At 38.8% G+C, this 20,122-nt stretch overlaps 1 protein-coding gene and 1 long non-coding RNA gene across 2 annotated transcripts; one reads left to right on the top strand and one right to left on the bottom strand.

Moving 5' to 3' along the window:
* Positions 1-216: 216 nt before the first annotated feature.
* LOC117832118 (ras-related C3 botulinum toxin substrate 1-like) lies at positions 217-8,037 on the bottom strand. The gene is made up of 6 exons (XM_034711102.1): positions 7,491-8,037; positions 4,723-4,794; positions 4,249-4,366; positions 3,955-4,017; positions 1,962-2,121; positions 217-1,860 (listed from the first exon to the last, which is right to left on the bottom strand). The coding sequence occupies exons 1-6, from the start codon at positions 7,523-7,525 to the stop codon at positions 1,730-1,732; spliced, it is 579 nt and encodes a 192-aa protein (XP_034566993.1). The 5' UTR covers positions 7,526-8,037; the 3' UTR covers positions 217-1,729.
* A 922-nt stretch (positions 8,038-8,959) lies between these two features.
* Positions 8,960-12,021, top strand: LOC117832120. The gene is made up of 2 exons (XR_004635141.1): positions 8,960-9,361; positions 11,086-12,021. It is a non-coding gene; the product is annotated as an uncharacterized LOC117832120 (long non-coding RNA).
* The last annotated feature ends 8,101 nt before the right edge of the window (positions 12,022-20,122 follow it).

The following is a 20,122-nucleotide window of genomic DNA, read 5'->3' as shown; positions in this document are numbered from 1 at the left end:
GCTGCTATTATAGTGAAATGTATTTGTGATAATCTCCAGTAATTTTTCCTAAAAGGGGTATCTGATTAAATTGGCCACAGTGTCTATCGGGTTACTAAATTCTGTAGCATCAGTTGTTCAAAGGTGACAGTCATTAGCACATTCCCATTTTAGTCTTACCTTTACAAGTTTCGAATTAAGTGAAACTGAAATTCAACTAAGACAGGCGTAACAGAGTTGTTTTTACTTGATTTATTGGCTTTTTCAAAAAGTGACAACAGCTTTTATCCATAAAACTAAAGAGTCACAACATTGGCTTGAATTAAAGCACAGCTTGATGTCTGAATACATTACAGATGAGCAACATGTACTTAACCCCCTGATCTAGTAGTTCAAATACATTTTGTAAATAGGCAAAAAATATAACTGTAGCATTCTAGTCTTCGTTTTCAGTATATGTTGCACATACATGCTATCAGCATTAATTACAAAAAGCTAGGCTTGTATGGAGATTAAGGTAGCGTTAACTGTAGAGGTAATAAACAAAGGATATTCATAGTGTTAGTTTAACATTACAGTGAGAGAAGTGGAACTTCTGTGAAGAAAAATACAAAATAGTCAAATCACATGATTATAACAAAAAGATGAGTACACTGTATACTACACCATAACCAACAGTAGCTCTGTTATTAGCAGGCATAAATGCTCCTTCTAGAGACATTTCTTAGCCAGTAGTGATGCTATTATAAATCAAAATGTGCTGCACAATGTTTTTTGATAAATGCCCACAGAGCTTCAAAGGTGCTCTTGTTCCCCACCACCTAAACAGTTGTAATCTGATATAAAATAAAAACTTCAGCCTGGGCAGCTACACAGTTGAGACACTTCATGGGAAAGTAAAATACCGTTACCGTGACAGGTTGAAGCCGAACACACAAAATACTGGATCATTTCAATTTAAGAGGGGGTAGTTAATAGCACTGTTGGTGTCCACAGATCTGTGCCCATTCTGCATTTCCAGTATGTCTCCGGTGTCACTTAATCCACCGGTGTAGATGATCTTTTATCACAACCTGACTTAAAGTAACAATAGTTTGAGGCAAAGACGAAGAACCTCACAGATAGGTTGCTTTGAGTTCCTTGTTGAGGGTTTGTGACTTATGACAGCCCTTGCAAAATGAAACAGAAAATAATGAAAATTGCTGTGGTCAATGAGCTGAACGAAAAAGCAACACACAACAGCAAAAAGTCTGCTATGTCTTGAAGTGTTTAGAGGTTCAAGACGATAGAAACAAAACATATCTTTTCTGCTTAATTACAGCACGTCTGCAGAACGCATTTGGCAAAATTTCTTCCGTTAAAAAAACAAACAAGACTGTAAACAAAAATAAAAGAAGTGAACAACCAGTGGAAGAAAAATTGAAAACATTCCACGGTCCTTTTTTTTTTTTTTTTTTACAAAAAACATCCAATCTATTTTAGAAGGCCTCAAGAATTGCATTTAACTTGTCTATACAGTATTTGAAGTTGGTAAAGGTCTAGGGTGTGTAATCTTACGGCCCTCTCTCCTAAATCTGACACTATGAAATCTGAAATCAATGATCGGTTTAACTGCTGTAGCTACACTAATGGAAGGAAAGAATCTGAAGTACATCGTTTCTTGTGTATACTGGTGTGTTTCTTCTGTGTTTGTAGCCACCCTCATCATTACCGGTCATGCCCCCCTGTCACTGTGCCAGAGGAGGAAGTCTTAGAGAAGAGAGCACTTCTTGCGCTTCCTCTTGACAGGCTGAGGGCAGAGGACGGCCCGGATGGCCTCATCAAAGACAGTTTTAAGGCCACGTTGGGTCAGGGCTGAGCACTCCAGGTACTTGACAGAAGCTGAGGAAAACATACAAAAGAAGGTCTTTGTTTTAGGTTTGATAATTTTAAAAATGTTACAGCAGAAAGAAACGGCACAAAGGGTCTAAATGTGTTCTTACCGATTTCTTTGGCCATTGCCAGTCCTTGTGGATATGTGATTGGGGAGAGTTTCTTCTCCCTCAGCTTCTCTATTGTGTCCTTGTCATCTCTTAAGTCCAACTTGGTACCCACCAGGATAATAGGAGTGTTGGGACAATGGTGTCTCACTTCAGGGTACCACTGCAGAGAGACCACAACACTGAGATGTTAGGGGTATCCCATTACAAACATGTCTTTGTTATGGTACACTGTTCTAAGTTCTTTGGTCTTTTAGGGGAGGCACCAGGAGCGTGTCCAGACAGTTTTTGCCAGGGGGGAACACCTTTATTTAACCCTTCTGTATGAACTACAGTGTATTTAACAATACACTTTTACAATAAAAATCATTCTACTTTATATTGCTCTGTAAAACAACAGAATGACAAATCTTCTGCTTGATTCTTCCAGGACTAAAAAAAAAAGAGTTAAGTACCTTAAAAATGCAAAAGACAAACCTTTAATACCTTTTTTGTCATCCAAAAAGTGCAACCATAACACCGGTGTAAACAATGTACCAGCATACAAATCAGAGAGGTATGCTATTATGTTACTGTAACAAGTGGCAGCTTTGCTATCAAAGCTTGTTGGATACATCGTGAGGAAAGATGAGTCTAGCACACCCATAGACTGTATAAATAATGGACGTAGTATCCACGACGTCATCCGTCTGTTTCTGAAGTGCTGTTTTGAAGCCAATCGTAGGCGGGAGCCATATTGGAAATGCTGAAGTCAACCTAACTGCTGTTGAGGTAAAGAGGCGGGCTTTGAGCCTTCTAGCCAACGTCTACAGTGTCCCCGCCTGTCAATCAAGTCATCTGTGCCTCTCATAATGGAAAACTCGTAATCTTGATATCTTCAAAATTGCAGAGTTATGAAAAAATTCACCTCAAGTACAGTGTGTGCCGATCGAGGAATGAGCTATCCAGACTAAACTTGTTTTTGTACCAGGCTGTAAACATGTTTTTTTTCTGCTGTAAAGATCGTTTTTTTTATTTGTGTGTAGTACTTTCGGAGCCAGCCTCAAGCGGACACTCAATTAACTGCAGTTTTTAACACTTCCGCATTGACTTCAATTCTCGGAACACCCCTTTTTAACAGCTTACCCCCCTCATTATATCTGAATCATGCATTTAAGTTCAATTGAAAAGACAATTTAAGTCAACAAGTGATCAGTGGAATGGAGGTACTTGTCTGTACCATCACAATAACAAACACTATAACTACTAAGCTCAACTACTGTACAAGTAGCTAGCAGGAAGGATGAAAACAGATAGTGCTAAAAGAAATGAAAAATACAGAAACATTGCCACCAGTTGTATTTTTGAAAGTAAGTTGCTTGCAGCTTTTGATGGACTGGTTCCCCTCCTATATATCTGTTTTGTTGAATAGATGTGCCAGGTGTTGTACAATTTTAAATACAAATGAAGGAACATTAGAAAAATTTTGATGCAAAGAAAGTTAAGAGCAGCCTGTTGCAGCACAGTCCAAATGGTGATTTTAACAGCCCCGCCTCTTGCAAGGCAAATGGCCAACCACAGTTTAGGATTTTGGGGTGTCTACTCAAATTTTAAGGGAGGCCGATGCAACCCCTAGCCACCTCTCTGGATACACTCCTGGGCAGAGCATCATTTAAGGATGTACAGCTGAACATCAGAAGCTTTTTTATTTAGCTGATTTATTTCCCACTACGCTCACAATGTCATTCAACCTCCAGGAATGTGATGATAAATATGTGTTGTAACTGGAATTATGTAGCCGCATAGCATGATTCATCAGGCCAGCAATGCAGAAATAAATATGTCTAAGCAATGTCTCAAGATGCTGTAAATTTGGTTTGCATACACTTCATTAGACATGACTATAAGAAGTCAAAAATCATTCTTGGAGAAAAACTACAAAGTCTAACCATCTCATGTCACGAAACTGATTCCTGCTTTTACACCCTTTTAACAAACAGGACCGTCTTGAACTCACCTTTGCACGGACGTTTTCAAACGAGGCAGGACTAACAAGCGAAAAGCAGATGAGAAACACATCCTGGTGAGAAAAAGAAAACAGTGCATTCAGAGCTTATTACATCACCAGAGACATCAAGCCCTGCGTTTATGACGTACAAAGGTGTGGCGTTTTTTTCTTCCCTTTTAACTTCCCTGTTCATTGAAGGCACCAAAGCTTCTCAAAGTGAGTGTTTGTCAGCACCATCATTGCAAACAGAATAACAATAGGTAAATAAAATGCAGCACTGTCTGTCTGTCTTTGTAATTGTACCGTCTGTGGGTAGGATAGTGGGCGGAGTCTGTCATAGTCTTCCTGTCCTGCTGTATCCCAAAGGCCCAGGTTCACAGGTTTCCCATCCACCATTACATTGGCAGAGTAGTTGTCAAACCTTACAGAGGAGATGGTGTAGGTGTTAACTAATGAACATCAATAATCTTTTACCATTTCAGCTATCTTCTGACATGACTCATCACTAAAATCTAGCCTATCAACTGCACTGAGCCAAAACATGCCACTCTACACAGTTAATAAAAGCTGTTCTAGGATCAGATGAGGATTTCAGGTTTCCCTTAATATTTACCGCATCATTATAACCTGAATCATGAGAGTTACAAACAGTTCTAACAAACTTTCATCTTAAAGTGCAACCAAAGCCTTTTAAATTATGCAGTGACTGAAAAAGAAACTAAAGTGGAGTCATATAAACATAAACCAGTCACAAGGGCGGCAGGCTGAGATACTCACACTGTGGGGATGTACTCTCCGGGAAAGGCATTGGTAGTGTAGCTGATGAGCAGGCAGGTCTTACCCACAGCACTGGAGGGGAGAGAAGTACAAATTTTGCAGTTTTTAGTGTCAATGATAGGTATCTTTTGCTCCTTGCCGAGCTTTGTTTAAATATAGTTTTTTATTGAACAATTTATAGACTGTTTCCTCCAATGAAAACACACACAAAAAAACAAATATACACATTTGAGAAGCCAGGATGTGGGAATTTTTGGTGTTTGGACGGGTAAAGTGATAGACTATTTGTTACAGGTGAATCTCAGAAATGTAGTAGTTTTCTGTTAATGATTCTGAGATTTATGTATATAAATCAACCAATAAATAGTAACTCCAGTGTTACTTAAGCATCTTACTAAAAATCATCCTCATAACTTTGTAGGAACTATATTTATACAGCACTTTAAATACAACACAGTTGATCCAAAGTGCTTTACAGCAAACATACTAAGAAAAATAAAAAGCATATGAAGTTTGATGTTTGAAGATTAAATAGTAAACATGATAAGACATATAGCATTACTTGAAAAGATGTATCTGCCAAATTGACCCTTGTTTTAACGTCCTCAGACAGAAACCTATCCACTGCAAAGACATGAGAACTATGTCTACTGTGAGTCCATTAGTAATAATTAATAATAAATCAAACAGCCAAAGTTGCATCAGTGACTGTGCTGCTGTGGTATCCACCACACCCTGAACATGGAGTTGTGAGTATGTTTACCTCCCACATGATGTTTCACATCTAAAAGCCAGGTCTTTGCTAAATACTATAATCATTTACGAATCTCTAACTGTAGAAGACAGTCTTAAAAAATAATTTACACTTGACAACCCCTCATAGAATAGCATTTCAATCCCCAGCGACTAATGCTATTTGATGATGGACACAAACAAACCACATTTAAATGACTCAGATGTTTTAGTTGATTAGTAACTGTTGCTAAACTTCAATTAAAGCTGTGGTTAAGAAGGCCAGAGATGGCTGAGTCACCAAAGAGGGAGGAAAGCAATGTTAGTGTTCAGTCAAAGATTACCAAATCACTTGTACACAAGCCAGGAATTCTGGACCCTATGAAAAGATATAAAATTGGGCCCCAATGCCACAGCCGAGGCCAAACCTCCTTTAAGCTTATGACCCTTTAAAGTGTTATATAATTATAACTTTGTGTTACATCCTCATACTTAAGGATAAACATTCATGAAGTGTGTTTTTTTCTTTAGCAACACATGCAGTCATATTAATTACACATAATGCACAACAATATATGTACAGTGATATGTAGTTGATGTAGATGTATAATAAACAGACTGTTACAGACTTTCCTCCAACTCGGTCACCAAAGTTACCTCAACACTCTCAGGTCACTCTTGACATGTAAGCAACTTATTACAGCAGGGTGAGAGGCTACATTTCTCCACATCAAGTGTTAATACATGTTATTTCTTCAGAAAACAATACTTAACAACAGTGATGGACAGTAACAATGTAAATTTACTTGAGTACTGTACTTAAGTACATTTTTTGAGTAACTGTAATTTACTTGAGTATTATTTTACTTTTACTCCACTACATTCAGAAGACAATTGTTGTACTTTTGACTCCACTACATTTCTATCAATGCTCTAGTTACTCACTACTTTTGCTTTGAAGTCAGCTCATGAATTTCCATCTCTTTTCTGAAATCTGATCCCTAAGACAGTAAAATGTGTTTGTGTAGTTGTGTTTGTCTCAGTGGTTTAGCCATACCTGTATATCAAACACAGAACAAATTTCACTCAGATCAGGCAGTTTATTAAGAGGTGATAATGATGTCTATAATTCTCCACATGAGCACCCATGGTCATATCTTCAGCTCGTGATATAGGTTTTTTAAATGAAGAATGATACCTAACATTTGAAATGTTCACCCTGTTTCCCACTCTGCCCAAACATACAAAAATTCACTGTCCAACCTGAGAAAGTGTGTTGAGCTACGTAACATTTGTTTCATTGCAGATGAACATTTCAAACTAAGTTGTCTGTGCTTGGAGTAACTTAGTTTCTGTTTGTATTCCATGGAATAGTTTTTAGAGATTTCAAGTAATGGTTTCTAGATAAACATAATGTAACAGAATATACTCCTAAGTATTCTTGACTGCATTTGTGTATTGTAAAAATACAACGTTTTGAGATTTTTTAAGGAGTACTTTGAATACTTTAGTATTTTTAAAAGCAAGTACTCCAGTACTTTAACTCAAGTAATAATCTGACAGAGCAACTTGTACTTCTATTGGAGTAATATTTGACCTGGGGTATCTATACTTTGACTTAAGTAATGAAGCTGTGTACTTTGTCCACCACTGCTTAACAATTAGTAGTAATACATTTAAGAGAAAACTAAATCTGATTTCAATTTCAGGCCCAACTTAGGGGCCCTTCCTCTTTGGAGTTCTGGGTAGTCCGTGTCACTTCCCCCCCCAGTACGACGCCCATGATACAAAGTATGGGTGTAATGCCTACTTTAATGGTCTACACAATAAATAATAGATTTATGAAAACCGGTTACAACTCATATGATAACATGGGAGAAGTTAACTGGTGTTGCGGAAACAGGTTGTTAAAGTTATCAGCTGCTAGGAAAAATCTGGAGCAAACAGTTAGCTATTTAGATCAAGGCGTTTTCAGTTCACTTTGAGGTGAAACACAGGCTGGGAGAACAATCCAACAGGCTGTTTGGTTAACTTACCCGTCTCCGACAACGACACACTTTATGGCCTGCATTGCGCCGCTTCTAGAGGAATGCTAAGTTAGCTCGCAGGTCTCTGTTCCTTTGTCCGGGATTGCTCGCTGCTGAAAACGTCCCAACAACGGTGCGATCAAAACCTCTAGACGGACCAGGGGGGTCTCCTTTAGGTTGGGTGAAGCTTGTGGTCCACTGACAGTAACTTATCCAGCACTTACACGCAAGTTTACTTAGGAATTCTCTCGCAACATTCCCATGCTTTCGTTGGCTGATCTGGGAGCTATGAAGCAAAACAGCGGCCACCACCCCTAAGGAAAAAAAAGATGAAGCTGGCCTCCACCAGCACACGACGCATCCGGTACACTGATCTGATACGCCCACCGAATCCTGGACGATCGGCAGCGTCCTCAAAATAGATAACAATCAGATGTTTAGCATTAATTCAGAAAAAATCATAGGACAAAGTATTATGAGAGGTTATTATTAGTTAGAAGAAAACTGGAGCAAGCAAATAAAAAAAAACAAGGCCGGACTATTTAGAGTGTGACACTGACTGAGGAAACGACGTCATATCAGTGACAAAGTTCAATTTTATTATTCAATTATTTTTTACAGTCTATGGTTCAACCCTATTCAACCTTTAAATCCATTCCAATTTCCTTTTCAATAAATGACATAACTTTTGGTTTGATATTAAAAAATAAAAGTGATGAAATCTGCTGTAACATAATCCTGTGCTTCTCAAAAAACTTCATTCATAAAAACAGAATTATAATCTCCCCCCAAATTTGTTGTTTTTCTAAATTAATTCCAATTATACCTAAAACATTGAAAATAATGAAAGGACTAAAAGCACTTAAAATATACGATTCCCTAAAAGAATCCCCGTCAAAAAAAAAAGTCTGGATATTCCCCTACAAATAACTGAAGGGTAAAACTGTCTCATATTCATCTGAATGTCACAAATAAGGCAGCCCATGTTTTTTTTGTTGTACATTAAAAATCTGTTAGGATCATTGGAGATGGATGTCTTAAAAATATTTACCTCGATTTGAAAAATAATGGATTAGATGTATTGTTGCTTACGGAAGATGATTAGGGCCACTGAAAAAAAAAATAAGGTTACATTTTTTTAATTATTATTCTGAGAAAAAAGTCAGAATTCTGAGATTAAAGTCAAAATTCTGTGGAGAAAGTCAGAATTCTGAGATTAAAGTCAGAATTCTGATTTTTTTTTTCACAGTTCTGATTTAAATCTCAGAATTCTGACTTTTTTTCTCAGATTAATAATATTAAAAAAAAAATGTTAATTTACCTTAATTTTTATTTATTTTTTCAGTGACCCTTATCCTCTTCCGTAGTGGCTCTTTGTTTGTATAAGTGTCACGTTTTTGAAATGTTTTCTTTTAAAATATTTTTAATGTACAGCAAGAATTCCATTCATAATCTTTGAGCTTCCGAGTGTGTCACATCCAAATGCGTCCCCCCGCTAACCATAACAGGAGTCAACAGAGAAGCTTTCGGGGTGGAGCAGCTCTGCCAACACATTCGGCAGAAGTAAAAATGGAGCTCGGAGTCAGTCAGCGATAAAAAATTATGAACCGTCACGTATCATCCGTCCCTTTACTCACTAGTCCGCCTTTTGATCTGACGAAGAAGTGATCGCAGAAACCAGTGGGGCAGCCTCTGCTTGTATGGCGGGTCTGTCTTATTTAGTGCTCCGATTTTCGGGCTCCGCTGGTCGGACTTACGGAGTGTTTTCAAAAGGCTTGACGAGGACTTTGTTGATATTTTTTGATCTCGCATGGCGACTGCGAATCAGGTTCCCCTACATCTACCTTGTCGCTTCGATGATGTTTAATGTCAGATTGCAGGTAGGTGTTCATTTATTAAGAAGTAAGCCACCAGTTAAGTTCCCATGTTCTCAGCTTGTGATGTCCGTGAGCCATCAGCTGATGACAAAGGGCCATGTATCATGACTTAGTTTTAAACATAATGCTGTCTGACACCATCGGAGCTCTATTTCATACACCCAGTTCCAACTTGTTATTCCAGTCCTTTCCTTATGATCGATATAATGTACAGTTTGGGTCGAATCTATTATAAAGAGGTATTTTAAAAAACATCTCGCCGCATGTGTTGTTTATTTGTTTGTTTTGAGATTTGCTGGCGTTTCTAATATTTCCTCCTCAGCGAAGGTTAACTAAATAAGCAGTAGACCCAGTTCTCTATTTAGCGCAAATAGGGCAGCAACTAGTTATCGTATTATCAAGTATTAATCTGCCAACACACCCAGAGAGAGCAAGACATTTCAGGTTAAAATGCTCTTGTCAAAGTTAATGGTTGTCAAACTGTGCTTTGGGTAGAATATCAAATTGACCTCAAATCTAACAATTTTTGAACAAAATATGTTTTGGTTATCTGCTGGCATGTACACCAATGTAATTTATTCCCTGCCACAATAACATACCAGCTCTGCACTTAATTCACTTCTGTAGCTCAAATTTGTAATTTAATTTTATCACAAAATATATTTTTAGCCTTCAGTTTTGAGTTCGGGCAAGGCAAGTTATTTATACAGAACATTTAGGCAAAATGCAACTCAGTTCTTCAGGGGAGACATTACAAGACTCATGACAAAGATTAAAAAACACATTGAAAGAATATTATAAGTAATTGAAACACGCCATCACAAAATAAAGCAAAGAGGAAATAAAAACAGCAAAAAAGAAGGTTACAATATAATAAGAAGACAGTTTGAAGATACAAGCATAAAAGCTACAGGGCGGTGTAAAATAATTTGTCAGATAATCTAATAAAGGTTGTAAATAGGAAAGTGTTCAGCCTTGAGGTAAAAGAACAGAGAGTTTCAGCAGGTCTGTTATTTCCTGATATTTGAAGCATAAAAACTGAACAGTGCTTCTCCAAGTTTGGTTTTCACTCTGGGAACATAAAGTACTCTGGTCTCAGAGGACCTGAGTGGTCTGGATGGTTCTGACTGTATGAGGCCCTATATCATTCAGTTTTATAGACCAGCAGAAGTATTTTAAGATCTATTGTCTGACAGACAGGGAGCCCGTGAAAAGACCTCAGAACTGTAATGATGTGATCCAGTTTCTTAGTCTTAGTGAGGACTCCAGCTGCAGTGTTCTGGATCTGCTGTCAGGGAAACCCCTGAAGACAATGTAACAGGAATCAGGTCGACTGTAGATCAATGTATGTATCAAAATTTGAAATATGAAAATATTTTTGCTGCTCAAAAGAACTTGTGAACTGGTTTTCTGCTTTTTCAACTGTGGCGATAAATCATGCATTGACTACAATACTCTGCCCTCAACTGACATAAAAAAATTCTTAAGTTGTTTGTAATTAAATTGACTCTTCAACTGCATTCAAAGCTGACTCATCGAATGGCATTTCCACTGTTTTCAGTTCTTTTCAGCCCTAAGTTAAATTTTGATCTAGCTAAAAATGTATTATTTTGATAGCGATGCAATGTGCTACAATACACTGTATTTAAAGTTAACTGTCTCATTCATTCATTCATTCATTCATTGGCAGTTGTGTGTTTTCTGACATCCTTCTCATGTGTTCACAGGTCCACATAGAAATCCACTGAATCATCAATGCCTGTATTTGCACTTGGATTCGGTACACCATAAGCACTGCCATGATTCAGACCTCTGTCTGACACTGCACAGCCATGTGGAGGAAGAGGAGGCTTGTTTCTGCAAACTGCTGTCACAGTGCAATGAAGTGACGAGGCTCGCCGCCGTCTGCCCTCGTCACTTGAGTCCAGTGCCTTTGCAGGAGAAAGGACAGCAGTGATATCTGCAAAAGAAATGAGCCGCGGTGATGGGTGAGAAGATGCCTCACGCTCACCTGTGTGGAGTGCCACCTGAGATTCAAGAGCCGTCAGTCCTGACCAGGAGGATTGTGTCGGATGAAGGATGGATTTTGATACTGTCTCTCTCTGGATGTAAAGGACTCTGGCATGGTTTTGATTCTGGAAACAGATGATTGTCACTGTGTAGCTTTGTAGCTTTTCCTCATTGTGACCTGTATGTTTCTTAAACTGTCAGTGTTAACATCTCACTTTAATTTAACAGATAAACCTTGAAACCGCATGACACATACAGGCATGTTTTTGTCCTCTGTGGCATGGACACTTTACTGGAGGCTGGGGTTAGCTTTTGAAAGCGGTACATTGTCTTTCAACAGGAGGTCGTTGTAGTATAACAGTACAGCTACAATACACCACAACTGTTCTACTGGAAATTTAGTCTGTTATTATTTCAGTCTCACAGGGATTCACCGCATGTATTCTTTGTGTTGGTACACGCAGGTCTTCATGCTCATTGTTGTGTTTCAGCCGCACTGGGAAAAGGCTTTGTTGGTGAAAAAAGTTACATCCAAAAAAATATTGTAGCTGCATCTTTACTTCTGTGAAAAGTGTTTGTAAGGGTTACTGAAGTCACTGAATTAAGGGTCTGGATGAATTGATTTTGGAAGTATTAAATTGATGAAATCACCATGTGCAGTCTTTTCTGTCATTCTTATTAATAGACATTGACTTGCCAGGTTTTCATTAGTATCTTTGAAAAGCTTTTACTGTCGGGTACAAGCATATTGAAGCATTTAAGGTATTCTACCTGAGGAAAACGTGTCAGATCAACAGTACGCTAAAAAAAACTAACTTTTTTCTGAAGGAAATTGTGAGATTGAGTTATACATGTGACTGTGTAACGATAGCAGGGTGAGTTTTCTTGTTTATACACATGTACAGTACGAGATCAGCAAAGGGATAAGGTGTACTACTTCGTCCACAGGGGGGCGCAAAAATCAACACAAAGTTCCTTACAGTGGGGTGTGGACTTAGCCTAATGGTTAAGTTGCGTGCCCATACAGCAGGTGGACTGGGTTCAAATCCAACCTGCGGCCTCTTTCCTGCATGTCAATCCCCCACTTTCTCCCGGTTTTCTTCACTATCCACATTCCTCTCCTCTATAAATAAAAAAGCTGTAAAAAAAAAAAAAGCTTAAAAAATATAACTTAAAAAAAAAAGTTCCTTACAGTAGCTTTAACTTCTTAAACTTCATGATTTCTCCACAAAAACAGGGAATCGCTTGACAGTTTTTTTTAATGTATTGAACACTTGGGATGGAAAATGAGCACTTTTTCTCTGTTTGAGTGACATCCTAGATGACTCCTGGAAGGGCTTTGTAAAGGGCACTTGATCAAATTTTCTCCACTAGGTTAGCATTCTTGAAGCACCGCATAGTGCATTCTCCACTGAATTGGTTAGCATCAGGTTTTTCTACTAACATAAAGGGGACACTATCATGTTAAGTCTTGTTTTTAAGTAACTTTTCGGGGGCATTTTTGCCTTAATTGGATAAGACAGCTGAAGAGAGACAGGAAATGCAGTGAGTAGAGAGTTGGGGGATATGCATCAAAGGGTCATGGCTGCGAGTCGAGCCAGCAACCGCTGTGACTAGTACTATAGACTCTGCACATGGGGCACACACTTAAACTGTCAGGCCAATGGCACCCCAGGAGTTCATCATGTTTAAGAGGACTCTACGAACATACAGCCCTTATTCTATTACATGCCTTTTGACTGCATTTAAACTAAATGTGCAACCCCTTTCCGTTCAGTAACATTTCTCCAAGTATGGTGAAACAGTGTGTTGATTGTTAATTTTTTCGACTTTATTTTCAACCCAGACAATACTAGCTGTGGTTTTGCTGTGTCTTGTTCAGTGCAAGTTGCTTTGCTGCTATGTATCTATACCATGCAACAACCAGCTTGAAAAACCTTATGCTTTGCAGATTCAATATTTAGGTTCTGATGCTATATCTTAAAACACCTCATATCTACATAGTTAGAGTATATTGACATTCATTACAAATGTAAACCACTGACTTGTTTCATTAATTCATACAGCCTTCTGTGAAGCTCTGGGGAGGCACTGTAGGTTTGCCTTGATTTCTGCGCCCCCTTGCGGAGAACCTTAGACCTCTCATCTGTTTACCGAGCTTATATTGAACATGTAAGTTGTGTATCATAAAGAAAAAGAAAACATTCCTTCTGCTGACTCTTTTACATTCAAACACTCACTCACTGTGAATCTTTGCTGTGGAGAATGTCAACACAGTCTAATTCTGCAGCACGCTTTCACTACATCTGACACCTACCTACCCGGCGACAAAAACAAAGTAAAATTAAAAGTTGGTAAGAAATTCACAAAAACAACCAATATGTGTGATGAAATATTTGTATTGATCAACCTAGACAGTGAGAGGCAGAATATCCCTTCAGATTACTCAGCCCTAAATGTTCTCTGTTGGTTCAGACCGACTGTGTTGTTGGATGTGTCCACAAGGGGGCGGTAGCTTATAACAGAACTGGACCCTGGTCCTGCAAGTTTAAAACAGAGATGCTGGCTGGCTGTAACAGGTGAAAATGATACAGGTAATGTCTTTGTATTATAAAAATACCTCTGTTTGTCACCTGCTCGTGTGAATATACATGTTCCAGTTGTACGGCTCACTCTGTTGTTTCATTTGTCATAATCAGGGTGTAAGTTTTCTGTAACAATTTCACTTATACATCTATGTTTCCAGGGGGTATATAAAATTAGTTTGCACTTTGTGGTATATCCTGTCTTTTCTTTTGAAATCTACATCAGCGTAAGTTATCCAAACATACATTTAAGGAAAGAGCAAAAATGAATGTCAGCCAGGAGACCCATTTGGCCCCTCCCTCAGATGTGCACCTTTTTTAAATTGATTTTTCAAACTGCTGACACCCTCACTCAGTGCAAAATACCCCCAGAAAACTTATATCCTAACCAGTGACTCTGATGCCAGGCTGCAGTGTGACACCAGCAGGGGTTGCCAAGGAAACTGTATTTCTCCATGTGACAGACAAACTCCCCCCCCCCTACCTTTTTTTTTTGTGGAAGAAGAGGATTTATTTCTCAAGGATTTGCCAGGGGAAATATTTTAATAAGGTTATCATACAGGACTGGCAGGAAAAGAGCGACTGAGGAAGATCTATAGATGAAGGCTATCTTTACTCTGTTTTTGCCAAACCGCCATTTAAGTCAGAGAAAAAGGGGAGCGCGTGGGGAGGAGGGGGGGTTGTGGAGTAAAGATTATAGAGTTTAGCCGTTGGCATCCACAGCAGCTCACATGTGTTTTATGTGACTGAGTGTGAAATAGTGATAATACTGTAAGTGGAAATGGCAGGAATTCAATTAAAGACGCACTGCAGTGTGTTTAATGTACAAATCACTTTCATACACATTATTTATAAACTTTAGACTATTTATTAATGTGGGATGTGTACAGTTGGGTTTTTGATTTTATAAGTTTGATCATAAACAAGCTTTGCAGCCTTCACAAACTTCAACCTTCTCACTTTAGTAGCAAAAGATCCTCTCTCAATCTCATTGGTTAGTTGTCTTTGTTTAGACATACATTTTAATTTAAGCCTGACTTAAAGAAGTAGTTGACAGTGATGGGAAAACACCTCATTTTTGAGAGAGATAGAATATTAAGAACACTTTTCTGCTCCAAATGAAAAATGCATATCCGTTAAGAGCTGACAGTTAGTTTAGCTGAGCATAAATACTCACTGTAACGGAAAGGAAAGTTGAGAAAACTTGAAAAAGTTAACCAACCAACTGTAATGACTTATTTAGCTTACTTAGCTAAGGGCTGGTGAGTTTTATCAACTTTGTTTGAGAAGTTTACACAAATTGTATCATTAGTTTGTCAAACATAATATCAACACTGATTTAAAAAATGTTTAAGTGGTCACCTTTACAAAGTAAATCACTGAAAATGTTCTAAATAGAGCATGCACTTACACCAACATTAATGTTTAGGTTGGAGTTTCTTCAAATTAGCTAAATTATGTGGTGGGGTTGACCCTGTCTGCAGTTGAAGGCCTATAACTTCTGTTCTTTTGTGTCTTGCTTGGAATCAAGTTCTGCTCTTAACTTTAAAAGATACTCAAGAAACGAGTAAACACTCATCAAACACTAACTTCACATATTTGCAAACTGCCTTAATTCAACTCAATTCAAAGCCACTTTTACCAAACCAATGTCAAATGCTTTAAAATATAATTTTCTAAACGTTTGTTCTGCACGCAAAACAGTTTTAAATCAATACCACTCTATTGCTGATATACATTTGATAAATCCACAGTGTGCAAAATCATAAATATTTATTATTTCTGTTGGATATGATGTGCATCGGCCTGACTGACAGCTACTGACACATAAATACAACACATCCATGCAAAAATGGATTACTAATGCTCAATGTAATCAAACATTAATCCACATGATTTGAGCTCTGATGCATTAGAGTTTAAACTGTGAATTATGATGATCCCTCGTGTGAGGTTTTGGTGGACAAGTGCTTTGGCACTGGGAGCTTCACCCCATCTAACGTCCTCTTTGTGGTTATTCAAAACACCTGAGTTACACCTTTTTTTTCCTTTTTGCATACTGTTAACAGGTGATGGGAGGCATATGCAAAGTGTTAAAAAGGACGTGATCAGGTGCTGAGATGACCTCAAAATTGATGCAAAGGAGTGTGAGTGAGTGGGGGAGGAGAAGAGGAGAGGGAGGGAGGGAGGGAGGGAGGGAGGGAGGGAGGGGGAAATGTGGAGGAGCGAGAAGTGTAGTGTTGTGTTTGCTGTTAGTCGTATTGTGGTGCTTAAATAGGTCATACAAGCAAAAGAGCAGGAAAATATGCACCAGTTTAGAGGAGGTGTTAGTGGATATTTTTCTGTTGCATAATGCAGACTTTAAATTTAAATCCTTGCATTTATTTTGTTGGATGAGTGCAGTTTTGGATCATGAACAGCATCAACAAACAGAAAGAAATGGGTTTCAGTTTCCCTGTTTTATTAAATCCTACAGAAGATAAAAAGCATGCACATTTTGGGTCGCAAAACTGCAAAAATTTTGCTTAATTTTTTGTCCAAAGTGCCAATATGCTTGGAATTTAATAATACGTTCAGTGTTTCTTTTCGAAACTGTTGAATGCATCAATCTGAGCAGCTTATTTCCATATAGCAGAAAGGTAAGAGGTAGAAGGTCAGGTATTGATGCTTTATGTCTTTATATCATATTACGTTGTCATCAGGCATCCTGCACCATCACGTCTTTGTGCTTTCATTCCATCCTTTACAATCTATTTTTTGAAAGACTACTTGGTGATGAACTGGAGTTCACCTCTTTGAGTGTTGGGATATAAAACCCTTTGTACGGATCAAAATTCTTCTTAGGAATAACCTTTACAGCTTGTTATGTAACCTCGGCAGGTCCAGAGGGATTGTACTTCAAATGTTGGGACACACATCCACAAAGACTCACACCACCTCACACACAAGTTATCGGGTATACACTGCTGCCTTTGTGCTCAGCAGACGGAGTCCAAATAAAGACTCCACTCATATGTGTCCTTGGATTCACTAAATTAGCTCAACCTTGCCCTTCGATCAAATGGGGGGGAAGGAAAGCAGTGGTGAAAATGCAGAGCTGCATATTAAACTGATGTAGAGGAAAGAGGAAATCCTGCTGCCCTCAGCTTCCTGTGATCATCTGCCACACACACACACACCATCAGGTTGACCTTTCACCTTTCACAATCAGGAAGGACATAAACAGGCACGTTACATCCCTTGGTTTGGAACAGTTTAGGATACAAACACGTAGAAAAAGATGGACTGGGAACATCAGTCCAAAAAGACAAACAATAGAATCAGCAAAATATTCCTTATAGAATTAGCCAACATGACAATGAGCCTACAGCCAAACAAGCAGCTCTGATGGTCATTTAACACAATGTCAGACTTTGAGCTGCATGCTAACATAAGCATGCTTACACCATAAACTGTATAAAACATGGATATAGTCTCAGTGATGTCACTCACTTGTTTCTGAAGTGCAGTTTTGGAGCCTATGGATGGAGGTCGCCGTTGGAAATGCTAACTCAACCAAACCAAACTTTAGGTGAACCTAGCAGCAGGGAAAGAGGTGGAGTTGAGATGGGTCCTTAGCCTCCTTGCTAACTGTTACCAGAGCCCTAGAATGGAAGGGCTCTGACAGTTACAATGTGCTCACCTGTCTGTCAAGTAAACCACGCCTCTAATTGGAGCCACCTTCAAGTGGAGGCTAGAGGACCTGCAGTTTTTAGCACTTCTGCATTGGCTTCTTATTTTAACATCAGAGGTTGCGACTTTGCTTACATGCTTCCAAATAGAAGAGATTCATGTTTAAAAGGAATCTAACTGAAACAGTAACTGAAAATGTGCCCCGATAATAGAGCTATGAAAAAAAAGTCAGGATAAGTAATCTGGTAGCCATGAATATTTCTGCCACATTTACTGACTTTCCATGCCATGTATATTGAAATATTCACTGGATGAATGAGAACTTTACCAGAGTCCTGATGGTTCATCTTGCGGGGATCATGAATGTCAGTATGGTCAAACATGTTGGTCATTAGTTTAAGTATTTCTGTCTTAAAGTCCTTTGTCTTTGCTTCAGTGCTTCAACTTATTCACCTCAACAAGCTGCTAAATTCACAGAGTTCTTTCAGACCATTATCCTCCCCCTAGCTTGAACACCACTACTTCTAACTCCTCTGGATTAGATAACAGAGTGAGTGATATTGTGGATATAGAGGTAGAGAAATGGGGGGGGGGGGTTCCATGTGCTTATGGGGGGTTCAGCACAGTGAAACAGAGATGAGGTGATCCCCCTTTGGGCATTGCTGTGGTGACTGGAGCATAAAAAGTGGTTTGACTGCTCAATCAGGTCACGTGAAGTCGGTCAGGAGGAGAACCGCAGACGTTTCCCATGATGGTCGGCCTAATCAGCCAGACATACCCCTCCCTGAGGGTGAGCACCCTCTGCGGCACGAGAGTCTGGGAGTCAGACAGCCAGAAAACCCCACACATGTTCACTTCAAGCCACAGACTTTTACTTAGCGATCACTTTGTGACTTTTGTTTATTGGTTTTCATGTGAAAAGCCCAGTTTGGTCTGAAGCAACTGCACAAATCTGACATTCTCTTGATTTTAAAGTGTTAAATTTTGCATGCGTAAATTCCCCTCTCTGCTCAGAGGGAATCTGGGCCACACTGGGAGGTTTCTCTTATGACTCATAAACACATTAGCATGACATTTATGTGGAGTAGAACGCACTGAGTGTGTTTGTGTGCCAGAGAGATGGGTTTAGGAGTCGTATTGCTTTAAATGTAAGCCACTCAGACTCTCCACGAGGTTGTTCTGCTTGATCAGGTGCAGCGCTGACGTAAATGGACAGCAACACTTTATTTATCTGACCATTGTGGTGGGAAAAATACAGACATGATAGTATGTTGTTCTTGCTTTGATCAGAAGCTAGAAACATTCACACATACCAAACCTCCTGTGATTTGCATATTGTTATCTGTTCCCATGGCTGAGGAGCAGACCATAAGGTGAGAAGTCAGGAAGGTGACCAGGAAGCAAGAGGTGATAAGAAACTCTCTTGTTTGTCTTACAGTTCTTTGAAGATGCTTAATGATGTGTTAATACTATTCTCTGAAGAGGATAAGTAACGTGTTGTATCTTCACTCTGGGTCAGTTGAGCAGACCTTGTCTCGGTTGTTAGATCACTCTGCCATCTGACCGCTTTGCAAAGCTTACTGAAGGCCGGAATAAAGCTCACAAAGACAAACCGTTGTTGTTTGAGTCTATCATTTCCAGATTTCCACCACACCATATTCCCAAAGCCAACACTGACATTATGCGTATGACCTATTTTCCTCTTGTAGCACAGAGAATATTCAAATCAGGGCTTGCACTGTAATAAATATTCTAATAAATATTTTGCATCATTCCACGCACCATGTAAAACCTCATAACTGGTGAGATGAAGTGAGAGCGTCCAGCCTCTTCACATATGCATTACTGACTTTCGCTACTTTACTACTTTACTGACTTATGCATACGTGTCAGTAAAGATATCATTACTGACACATATGCATTACCGACCAAAGGATGTCGCAGTAATCACAGGGTGATGCTTACAACATATCCATGATGGTGCAGTTAAGAAGAGTCATATGTATCTTGTGATGACATTTTTACCACTATGTAATGATACATGTAATTGACTGTATCAGGGAATTAATGGAAAGGAACATTCTGCATGCAGAAGACAGAGAATTAAGGAGCTTCATTATGGATAAAGATCACACGCCAGAAATAAACGTCAACACCTCCACCAACTCCATTGACAGGAACTTGCTGACTTTTACCTGCTGCGTTCACACATTAAACAACTGTTTAAATCATGGACAAAGTCTCAGTGACGTCATTCACTGGTTTGAAACCCAACAATATTAAAAATTTTGATTCAAATTAAATTTTAGTCAACCTAGAGGTGGAGCTGAGGCGGGCATAAACTTACTGGCAAACAGCTACAACTCACACAGTAAAGTATCAGTAAAGTTGTACAAAATTAGATACATTATTTGTTTTCTCTGCCAACTAAAAAAATACTTGATATTAAGGTAAGGATTTAACCTCACTACTCTGAGAAACAGTGTGAGCTGAGCTG

Source organism: Notolabrus celidotus, chromosome 20, assembly GCF_009762535.1.
Source record: "Notolabrus celidotus isolate fNotCel1 chromosome 20, fNotCel1.pri, whole genome shotgun sequence".
Lineage (NCBI taxonomy): Eukaryota > Metazoa > Chordata > Actinopteri > Labriformes > Labridae > Notolabrus > Notolabrus celidotus.
The sequence above is the reverse complement of the archived record's forward strand: the minus strand, read 5'-3'. Positions and strand labels throughout refer to the sequence as shown.